General features: G+C 35.5%; 3 protein-coding genes across 3 annotated transcripts; 1 reads left to right on the forward strand and 2 right to left on the reverse strand.

Annotated features, from left to right (window-relative positions):
- On the forward strand, positions 454–2,855 carry LOC104742602 (calcium-dependent protein kinase 33). Its single transcript, XM_010463623.2, has 8 exons — positions 454–1,135; positions 1,230–1,373; positions 1,483–1,635; positions 1,729–1,844; positions 1,923–2,090; positions 2,172–2,299; positions 2,395–2,494; positions 2,576–2,855. The coding sequence occupies exons 1-8, from the start codon at positions 454–456 to the stop codon at positions 2,648–2,650; spliced, it is 1,566 nt and encodes a 521-aa protein (XP_010461925.1). The 3' UTR covers positions 2,651–2,855.
- On the reverse strand, positions 2,802–6,023 carry LOC104742601 (AUGMIN subunit 4-like). The gene is made up of 12 exons (XM_010463622.2): positions 5,655–6,023; positions 5,498–5,545; positions 4,890–5,348; positions 4,632–4,728; positions 4,451–4,496; positions 4,004–4,097; positions 3,741–3,812; positions 3,607–3,665; positions 3,456–3,524; positions 3,310–3,361; positions 3,123–3,200; positions 2,802–3,023 (listed from the first exon to the last, which is right to left on the reverse strand). The coding sequence occupies exons 1-12, from the start codon at positions 5,787–5,789 to the stop codon at positions 2,961–2,963; spliced, it is 1,272 nt and encodes a 423-aa protein (XP_010461924.1). The 5' UTR covers positions 5,790–6,023; the 3' UTR covers positions 2,802–2,960.
- On the reverse strand, positions 7,738–8,258 carry LOC104742603 (stigma-specific STIG1-like protein 3). Its single transcript, XM_010463624.1, has one exon. The coding sequence runs from the start codon at positions 8,238–8,240 to the stop codon at positions 7,776–7,778; it is 465 nt and encodes a 154-aa protein (XP_010461926.1). The 5' UTR covers positions 8,241–8,258; the 3' UTR covers positions 7,738–7,775.

Consider the following 10,613-nt stretch of genomic DNA (forward strand, 5'->3'; position numbering starts at 1 on the left):
AATATTAAAGAAAAATCGATAAAATCAAAGCAGAAACAGTTGACTTGTCTTATTAAATTTGATGTCACACCAACTAATAACTAAACTCCACAGTCCACACACAGCTGCCCAAAAAGCCGACCTTTTAGGGGATCCCTCCACTACTTTCTTCTTCCCCAACCTTTTCATGATTCTTCTTCTGCAATTCAACTTTTCAAACAATCAAATTTTGTGCTAAAATCTCACAAAAATCATTGCTTCATGAAACAAGTTCGTTGCTGAATTGATTTGCTGAATTGATTATATAAACAAACCCACCCCAAAAAAAGGAAAACAAAAAAATCAAACCTTTGCATATATTTCTCTGTTTTATTTTCTTGATTCTCGGCAAAAAATTTCAGGAAAGTTTCCATCTTTGGTCTCTGGGTCGTGATATTTTGAGCTAATCTGAGCTAGATCAGAGACGAGGAAGCAATGGGAAACTGCTTAGCCAAGAAATACGGATTGGTGATGAAACCACAACAAAACGGTGAGATCGAGAACAGAGGAAGGAGTAGTAACCACCAAGATCCGCCTGAGAAACCCACCGGAACGAATCAACCACCTCCGTGGCGTAATCCGCCGAAGAAACACAGTGCTGGTGGTGCTGCTTCAATACTCGAGAAGCCGTACGAAGACGTGAAACTCTTGTACACGCTAAGCAAAGAACTGGGTCGAGGCCAGTTCGGGGTAACGTATCTGTGCACAGAGAAGTCTACAGGGAAGAGATTCGCTTGCAAGTCGATCTCGAAGAAGAAACTGGTGACTAAAGCTGATAAAGAGGATATGAGAAGAGAGATTCAGATCATGCAGCATTTGAGTGGACAGCCTAACATTGTTGAGTTTAAAGGAGCTTACGAAGACGAGAAAGCTGTGAACTTGGTGATGGAGCTTTGTGCTGGTGGAGAATTGTTCGATAGGATTCTAGCAAAGGGACATTACAGTGAGAGAGCAGCTGCTTCTGTTTGTAGGCAGATTGTGAATGTTGTCAACATTTGTCATTTCATGGGTGTGATGCATAGAGACTTAAAGCCTGAGAATTTCTTGTTATCTAGCAAAGATGACAAGGCTCTTATCAAAGCCACTGATTTCGGTTTATCAGTCTTTATCCAAGAAGGTATATATATATTATTACATCTTTTTTGTTGAGAATTGATGAAAGGAAGAGATTGTTATTGAATGAGTCATGCATGATGGGTTTGTTTCTGCAGGGAGAGTGTATAAAGATATAGTTGGGAGTGCATATTATGTTGCTCCTGAAGTTTTGAAGCGTAGATACGGTAAAGAAATCGATATATGGAGTGCTGGAGTTATACTCTACATTCTACTTAGTGGTGTACCTCCATTTTGGGCTGGTAATAAGATACTGTTATCGTCTTTTTTTAGTTTCAGATTATATATTTGAGAAGAGTGTAGTTAGTGATGTATACATGAGTATGGTTTTGTTGGCTTTTGGGAATGTAGAAACGGAGAAAGGGATATTTGATGCTATATTGGAAGGTGAAATCGACTTTGATACCCAACCTTGGCCTTCAATTTCCACTAGTGCTAAGGATTTGGTACGTAAAATGTTGACTCAAGATCCTAAAAGACGGGTTTCTGCTGCTGAAGTTCTTCGTAAGTAATCTAATCTTTTTCCACAGAGATTTACCTTCTTGTATACTTCACTTGAATGTTGAAAATGTGGTGGTTGGTTTACCTTTTTTGCAGAGCATCCATGGCTAAGAGAAGGTGGAGAAGCATCGGATAAACCTATTGATAGTGCTGTTCTCTCAAGGATGAAACAATTTAGAGCCATGAATAAGCTAAAGAAACTTGCTTTAAAGGTTTAGATCAAAGATGTTGCTAAATTCTGACAGACCTTTTGTGTCATTTTTTCTTCTTACTGTTCAAATTGGAAACAGGTGATTGCGGAGAATATTGACACGGAAGAGATACAAGGCTTAAAGGCGATGTTTGCTAATATAGATACGGACAATAGTGGTACAATCACATATGAAGAATTGAAAGAAGGATTAGCCAAGTTGGGATCAAAACTCACTGAAGCCGAAGTGAAACAGCTCATGGATGCTGTAAGTTTGGACTAAGACAAAGATATTTCATTTTTCCTCGAATGTTTAAAAAGCTCATATTCGAGTTTTTTGGTGATTCAGGCTGATGTTGATGGAAACGGGTCGATAGATTACATCGAGTTTATTACTGCAACAATGCATAGACATAGGCTTGAAAGTAATGAAAGTCTCTACAAAGCCTTCCAACATTTTGACAAAGATGGGAGTGGGTGGGTGATCTTTTTATTTGTTTTTGATACGAACGGTAAATAGGTTTGTAAGGATGATGGATGAGACTTTAATTTGTTGGAATTGTGTTTGATAGATACATTACGATAGACGAGCTAGAGGCTGCTTTGAAGGAGTATGGAATGGGAGATGATGCTACTATCAAAGAGATTTTGTCTGATGTCGACTCCGATAATGTAAAGCCAAAAAAGAAGTCCTTCTCGCTCGAAACATTTTTGTTTTCAATCTCTAACGTCGAGTTATCTTTCTTGTTACAGGACGGTAAAATCAACTATGACGAGTTTTGTGCTATGATGAGAAGTGGGAATCCACAACAACCAAGACTGTTCTAAAAAGACAAAAGAGTTGTATTATTGTTGTTCAGGCAAATTTACGGAGGCTTTTTGGTTGAAAAGAAAAAAGATAGGTTCCATTTCTTTTAAGGTTTTGTTTGCGTACTGTTAAACTGGTTATCTCTCATTTGTTTTGAAGGGCCAATATAAGTATATAACAAAGAAATATAACACAATGTAAGTATATATTACAAGTAGTGGATCACATGAACTGGATGTGTTTTAAATTAATACTGATTTTTTCTCCCAATCCAATCTTTCTGGAGGATCAGATTTGCTAATATGTCACAAGTGTTAACAAAACTACTGATCAGTCTTGAGACTTGAGGTCCATTTCTACTTGATGAATGGTCCACTGCATATTTTCCAGTTTCTGCAAAACATGAAAGCTCTCATCATTATTTGTGTTATTGCATTCTCACAAGTCAAATCAAATTTAGAAGGTGGAATGACATAATTGATGCTTGCTTACCTTAACAATTTCATGGTACTGTCTGGCAATTGTATCAAAATGTGGATCTACTCCTTGATATTCTCTAAGCCGTGTAACCTATGTGTCATTTTGCAGGTTCAATTAATTAACCGGGAGTAAGATGCCAATGAAGAGAGAAAAACAGGGTTTAGAGCTAAGCAATGGAAGAGAGGATAAAGCCACAAACCGCTTTGTTGTATGCAGCTGAAGCTTCCTCGGTAGCCTCGACCAGATAATTCCTGAAAAATACAATAAGGGTTGCAGGTGAGAGACGGGGTGATGGGTTCATCAAATACATGGCAAGAAACATGTCTGGAAAATAGATTTCTGCACCTGATGTTGTGCAGAGCTGATATGGAGTCAGGGGTGTATGTCTCAAGCAGGAGAACGTTTTCTAAAACCCTTCAAGTAAAGCAAACAAGATATTTTAACTACTGCAATAGCCTGAAATTTGGATCCTAAACAGTAAAGGATGAGATGATACCTCAATTTGGCATTCATGGTCTCACACCTCTTACACAACCAAGTCTTCTGCATTTCATTCTGTAACAATATAAAGAGTAAGCTAAATGTGAACAGGCAGCAATTAAATCAACTGGGAAACACTGAAACCCTTACATATTTGTGTTGATGTTCTAACTTTAGATCCTTCACAAGCTTTATAAGCACCCCGAGTATTTGTTCCAGGACCTTGTTCAAAATAAAAACGAACAGTCATCAGAACTTACTAGCATTAAGGGCTACAAGGATAATTCAAAGGACGTAACTTTGATTTACATGTAGAAAACTTATATAAGAACATTTTAGAAAAATATCATGCAACAGCCTGGTAATTAGGTTTTCGTTTTGCAAAATATAATATGAGTATTCTTTTCACCTACATTGTAATATTCTGCAAACTTCCTGTCAGCTGAGTAGAGGTCCTCTCGTAGAGCTGCTTCGTCCCTTTCAATCTCCTCAATTATAAACTTAACCCTGTAAATGCAAGAAAACATTGTCACTGATTGATGTTAGAGACCATAAGAGGATGGCTAAGTGTGAGAAAGTCATCTGCTCCTTCAAGACTTCTAGATAAACTTTACAGAGAAACAGAATACCTATCACTAACATAACTTTTTCTCTTTGGCTATGATCCCTTCATCTAAAAAAGGCTTCCAGTTGCAATTTCTTGGCTTATAGCTACAGTATGTTATCATGTATACCAAATTATCAAGATATATATCTCTAGAAAGGCCAGTTACCACCAGTCTTCACTAAAATCCTCAGGTAATCATGTTTGAATTTTTAGGTGTCTTTAGCCATAGTTAAACCATAGAGATAAAGCTAACCTTTCTGGGAGCCTAGCACTTGAATTTCGATTTCCTGTGGATGAATCTGTCATAAAATGTAGAAAATAAGATAATTCTTGTCGTTATCCGCACTCAACTTAGCATTAAGGGACAGGAACAAATGAATTTGGGTAAGGAACGAAAGACCTCTTTCTCAGTCTGCTAGTGGTGAAGATCTTACCGGTGTCATCAACAATGGCATCAGCCAACTTATCACATTTGTCCTTCAATCGACCTTCTATCTCACGGGCAAGAAACATTTGGTAGTCAGCCATGTCCTAAGCAAATTTATTAAAAAGAGAAAAATTAGATACCCAAAGATATCCATAACCCAATCTTTAATAAGAATTGGTGCAAAACTATGTTGTAATCAGCAGATGAAGGCACACGATATAGTAATGAAAAAACCAGTACGAGGCACAGTATGATCTCACATTACCATGGAAATAGTATTTTGGAGCTGAACATAGGATAAATAAGCAGGAGTTATTCCAAGAAAGCGATTCGGCACACCACCAACTACGTCAGTATCAACAGCACTAAGACTAGCCCCACCAGCAACGCTGTTTACAGAGCTATTCAAATAGTTCACTGAGTTAGAAGTGGAGCTAATCGTGAAACTCGTGGTAGCATTATCAAGAGAGCTTCTTGATAGTATACTCCATTTCTCAATTTCTTCCTCATGAATTTCACCATCATCTGAGATAAGAGGTAGCCTCAGTTTCTGAGCGGCCTCAGCAACCACCAACCTATGCTCTAGAGTCTCATAAACCTGAGGAGAATTCTTCAAACCAAGTTGAGGGTATAGACTCTGAACATCCCGTATCCCACCATGGTTAGCCACTGAAATAGCTTGCTGGTACTCTTCTACCATAGCTACAGCTTCACAATAAATTGCCTAAACAAACACCCAGATGATAAAAAATAAGTGAGTCCCTTGATAACTACAGAATACTAAAAAACCCTAACTCAAATCCTGGAATTGAATCCAACCCAAAAACGATTCTGAAGAGATGAAGGCAAATGAGAAGAGGATAAGAGTGTTACCATAGCTTCCAAGTACCGTAGTCTCTCCCGAGACATCTCCTCTCTCGCCTGCAATGTCGATACAATAACTATTAGAGTCTCACATCACAAAGAGAATAATTAGGAGATTGGGGAAACAAAACCGGAACCCAATCGTCGTAAGAGATGGATTACGTACAAGTTGAAGATCGGAGTAGGCAGATTTGGTAACAAGAGATCCATCGGGAGCTAAGCAGTGACGCTCTAACTGATCGATCAATTGATTGACATCCGCCGGCAGATTCTGGGCCGCGCCTTGCAGTGCCTTCACCATTTGATAAATATTATACGGCGGTGTGACGTTTCCGGCGAGAGATCTGATTCGATATCTTCTACCTCCTTTGCCGCGACTGTTGATTCAAAGAAAAAAAATACTATTCCGCTCGATCGTCAAGTCTCCACTTAACTTATTTTATATGTCTTTAATAAAATTGGGGAAATCTACCATTGCTGAAGTAACTAAAGCACAATTTATCAATCAGAAAATTTAGTTTTAGAAAACAAAACATAATTTGAAATAAAACCTTTTGATAAAAACAAAATTTAGAAGTGAAGTCTTTTACAAAGTTATACAGTATATTTGGAATTTTCATATTTTTATTCTTTTTTTTTTCTTTCTAATTTATTGTTGAACTGAACACAAGATTCATAATACAGCGGTATGAGAAAAATCACGTTTTGTCAGCTAACCATACCAATGTATCTTGTGTCTCCGAGAACAGAGGATGATATTGCGAACGGGAACCTCATACTAGTTATGTCTTTTGTTGTTCCTTTGTCCGGGTGAGGTTGTTAGTTTAGTAGCATACCTACATGTGTTTGTCTCTACTCTCTATTCCCATGTAAGCTTTTTTTGGTTCTTGTTTGGCTCTCCCTAGATGAAAGTCTCATGACTGTAATCTTAACTTTAATGAAATGGTGCTTTTAATGTCCAAACAAATAAAATAAAAATGAGGTAGGTGAAGGCGAATGGCGTCCAAGTCCAAGTCACTAGTGGTCGGAGAAATGAGGTCCTCTACAACCAGAACTAGCTAGCTTCCAAGGGAGAAGCGAAGCGGTTCTTTTGAAGACGTCCAAGGGTCTGACCAAATCCGAATAGCATAACCAATCTTCACACTCCAACCAAGACCTTTTCTCATAATTTCTTGACCCGTCAAGATGCCTTTCCAACCATGAGAAAATGCTTTTTGTTTTTCTAACTTTTTAAAAATTATATTTATGAACTAATAATAACATCTAATATATATATCTATGTATACTTCTTTGACTTCAAGCGTCTTCAATCACCTCCAGATTAGTATAATGATAATCAATTATAGTTAAAGGTCCCCAGATAATGCCATTTGCCAAAAAAATTTCGCTGTTTGCTAACACGGAGTATGAAGAACATAGTGAGCAAAACTTGAGAGGTACCTCGTGTATGTGTCCAACGCAAAGCTTGTGAAGCTCTACATACTACACTGTTTGCCTTAATTTAGATCTCGAGAAGTTTAGGATCTAGCATTATTAACTTCGAATACTACAATATTTACTTTCTGTTATTCTATATCTGTTTTTTGGATCGACTCATTTGCTGCTTGTGATTTGTGAACTTATTAAGCATTTGCATGTGTTTTTTTTAGTATCCTCTTTGCTCGAGAATCCATTATTAATTCCAATAATAATTTTTTTCTCTAAAAAAAAATACTATTTATTTCAAGATCTTCATTTAACTTCATGCATCGTTTACAAAAGCACATGGTTCAATATAATTTTAACTAATATTAAAGAGGTAATTAAGTTTGTAGCAACTGGTATTGATGTTAAAATGACATTTATATTTGTTTTAAATTCATCAATAAACTTTAATGTTATTCGTTCATCCATATATACGACCATAACACACACACACACACATTATTAACGTTGTGTAAATCATTTATCTTGACCTTTACAATTACATTTCACGACACTACATTCCAAAACAAATGATAACATTTATCGTCGAAACTTTTATACGACGTACGTGGACTATATAACCTAGTTCGACGTATAAACCACCAACAGTGATTATGTTTCTCCATTTCTTTGAACCTTTTCGTATTATCAAACCCAAAAACCATTTAAAAACAAAATAAAATATATCCGTGTTAAATTCTCGATTCAAATTTCTGAATCTTAATCAACAAACACAAACAGTAACATTGTATTATAAAACCATATTGGAGTACCAATAAAAATACTAAAGTTTAAATATAGAAACTAACTAATAACATATATATCACGCGTAATTACACAACCCATAGACACAAAACTCACCAACCAAACAACTATGGTTACACTCTCCACAATGCCTCTTATCATAAGTTAAGTAAACGCACTCTCCTCTACAACAAGTCTGCGTGAACGTGCATTTGTTCTTGCATGCGCCGCAGTTATCGTTATCGTAAGCCACATCAACACACTTGTTGCTACAACACGACATTGTGGAGTTGTATGTTCCTTGACTCTTGCATATCTCCTCGTTCTTATTGCAATGGTCTGCAGCGTTAGGGTTACGACCGTTTTTCACGTTCTGCGCCAAGAAACGGCTCACCCTATGAGGCTTCTGCGTAATGAGCGTCTGCGTTTGCGTTTGCATCTGTGTTTCCGTTTTGTTGTTGCTAACATACACTGTAGAGACCAGTACGATGATGGTTATGGCGATAGTAAGAGATATTGCGAAGATGATATTCTTAAGCCCCATGGAAACTTTCGTTGTTATAGAGAGATTTGGGGGGCGTGAAGTATATGTGAAGGGCGTAGAGTTTATATAAAGTTTGAGGAGTCTTTCTATTTTGTAGTAGCTATACATGTGATGGAAAAGGAGTAGAGTACGTTCAAATAATTCTTCATTAATGTTGAATATTTTTATCACAAAGTCCAAAAAATTTGTAATTAGTTTTCCAAGAATTTGGACATTTCAAGTTTATATTCAAACAACTATTTTGTTTGGTAGCGTAAGTTTGTGTATTTGTTTAGCTCTTGCTGATTATTATTATCTAAGATCCAATTGTGAACGAAGTAAGCAGGAACCATATATGTATATTAATATATATTCTCTTCTTTCCTCTAATAGCTTATAATATTCTCTGTATTATTGGATCAATAACTATATACATATGTTATGCTTCTTGGGTTTCAAGCATTAATCATATCTTACTGATGCATCTGACAGTAGCCACAAAAAAGAATTGAATGAATGGTTATATACCAACCAAGCACGACGAGTTAGTTTTAGCCATAACCTATATTGTATCATATATATTCGTATAATACAAGTTTGTAAGTTTCTATGATTACACGTATACTCATTATATAACTCATCGTATGTTAAGACTCAATTATAATTACGAGAAAAAATGTTTAAACTTCTCCCTTATATACCATTATTATAATAATCGTAATACTAATATGACCAACTTGATTTAAGCATAAATCACTTGATCAATGAAAAAACAAATTGATAAAGCGGTTATTAAGGAAGAGCCGGAATGTGACTTTAAAAGTGTGGCTGGACGAGAAAATAAAGGCATGCTGTATGGCGAAGCAACGTTAATTAAATCCCTAATCGATGGAGACTTTCGTTCCAAGTATTTGTGCCCTCTCGTACACCGTCGGCCGAATAATAATAACATTACTTTTCACTGAATAATCCTTTTATCACTTAACATCGTGGCAGTATTTTTTTTCATTCAGTTAACAATGATGGGAGATTAATCAACGAGAACTTGCCCACGGTTTTGGTTAAAGAAAACTAATTACAAAATTATGAAAAGTATATGAAAGAAATTAGGTTTTTTCATGATTAACATATTGCGATCTAGGTCTTTAATTTGTGAAATTTGATTTTGTTTTGTTAATTTGATAGCCTATAATTGTACTTGGATTTGTTTATTATGAAATGAACGTGCCATTTGATATTAGCGTACCTATAGGTTTGCTTGTCGTCGAACGTATTAACTACTACTAGTCTACTAGCTAGCCTAGTACTAGGTATATTATCACCTTAGTGGGGTTTACGTAAGCAGTAAAAAGACGTAATACATAATTTTTTTTTTATCAAATTCAAATCTAATATACCTTTTTAAATTATAGTTCATGATTTTCATTTTAGATGTCATAATAATTTAAATTATAATTATTAGGTAAACAAAAACTATTAATTTTGATTTTTGCAAAAAAAAATTATCTTGATTCTTGACATAAGAGTTAAATTTATCATCTAAATAGCTTTTGAAATCAAAATTTTATAATTAGTAATTGGTTTGGCAATAAAAATTCACTATGTATGTAATTTATGAAAAGTCCATTAATATAAGGGTCCTTAATATTATTATGCTATATATTAAGTGCTACAATTAAATAGTGTTGCATGTATATCACAAATATTATCAATCCGAATGACGATGTCAGAAATAATCAAACTGACTAATTACAAAAAATGTCCAAAATAGTTTTAACCGATCTAAGGCGTGAACAATCAAATATTGGAATTTTCTTTCGAACAAGTGCCAAGGCAGGCTTATTTGATCATTTTCTTTTGATACCCAAAAAAGAAAAGGAAAGAGAACTGAGATCCATGATCCCATCATCCCAATAAAAAGGTGAAAGTAACAGTTACTTGCTATGTTATTATAACCTTTTGTTGCTGAATACAAAATAAACTACCTCTTTGAACTCATCAACGATTGATTATATATATTGCTCAAACGAGCTTGCAATAAGATATCAAAATGAAATAGCTTTATTTAGTTCAAGAAAAAGCAAAAAAAAAAAAAAAAAAAAAAAAAAAAAAGAAACTGAAAGGAAGAACACCAAAATTAGTAAATCCTAGATTGATATCATGAAAATATGACATGATGGGCAACTTCCAAAATTAGCTACGTTAAACGAGATTAATTTGGTTTAGTAGTTTGGTTCGATTCGGTATGTTTTTGGGTTAGAATTTTGTTTTGGACACGTCAGTGTCTTACTTCAATTTGACTTTCACGTTAAAACGGCATGTTTTATCAGCGTTTTGGTGCGTCGTCTAAAAGCAGGATTGCAGATCGTCGTCTCTGTGGGGGGTGGGGGAGAC

Source organism: Camelina sativa, chromosome 14, assembly GCF_000633955.1.
Source record: "Camelina sativa cultivar DH55 chromosome 14, Cs, whole genome shotgun sequence".
Classification (NCBI taxonomy): Eukaryota; Viridiplantae; Streptophyta; class Magnoliopsida; order Brassicales; family Brassicaceae; genus Camelina; species Camelina sativa.

What these genes read in the sequence shown, in the direction of transcription:
- LOC104742602 (XM_010463623.2), top strand. Translation starts at nt 454, where the DNA reads ATGGGAAACTGCTTAGCCAAGAAATACGGATTGGTGATGAAACCACAA. An exon ending in ATCAGTCTTTATCCAAGAAG is followed by an intron (nt 1,136 to 1,229) that starts GTATATATATAT and finishes TTGTTTCTGCAG; the next exon opens with GGAGAGTGTATAAAGATATA. An exon ending in TGAAACAGCTCATGGATGCT is followed by an intron (nt 2,091 to 2,171) that starts GTAAGTTTGGAC and finishes TTGGTGATTCAG; the next exon opens with GCTGATGTTGATGGAAACGG.
- LOC104742601 (XM_010463622.2), bottom strand. Translation starts at nt 5,789, where the DNA reads ATGGTGAAGGCACTGCAAGGCGCGGCCCAGAATCTGCCGGCGGATGTC. An exon ending in AGTTTGCAGAATATTACAAT is followed by an intron (nt 3,813 to 4,003) that starts GTAGGTGAAAAG and finishes ATTTTGAACAAG; the next exon opens with GTCCTGGAACAAATACTCGG. An exon ending in TAGAACATCAACACAAATAT is followed by an intron (nt 3,666 to 3,740) that starts GTAAGGGTTTCA and finishes ATATTGTTACAG; the next exon opens with AATGAAATGCAGAAGACTTG.
- LOC104742603 (XM_010463624.1), bottom strand. Translation starts at nt 8,240, where the DNA reads ATGGGGCTTAAGAATATCATCTTCGCAATATCTCTTACTATCGCCATA.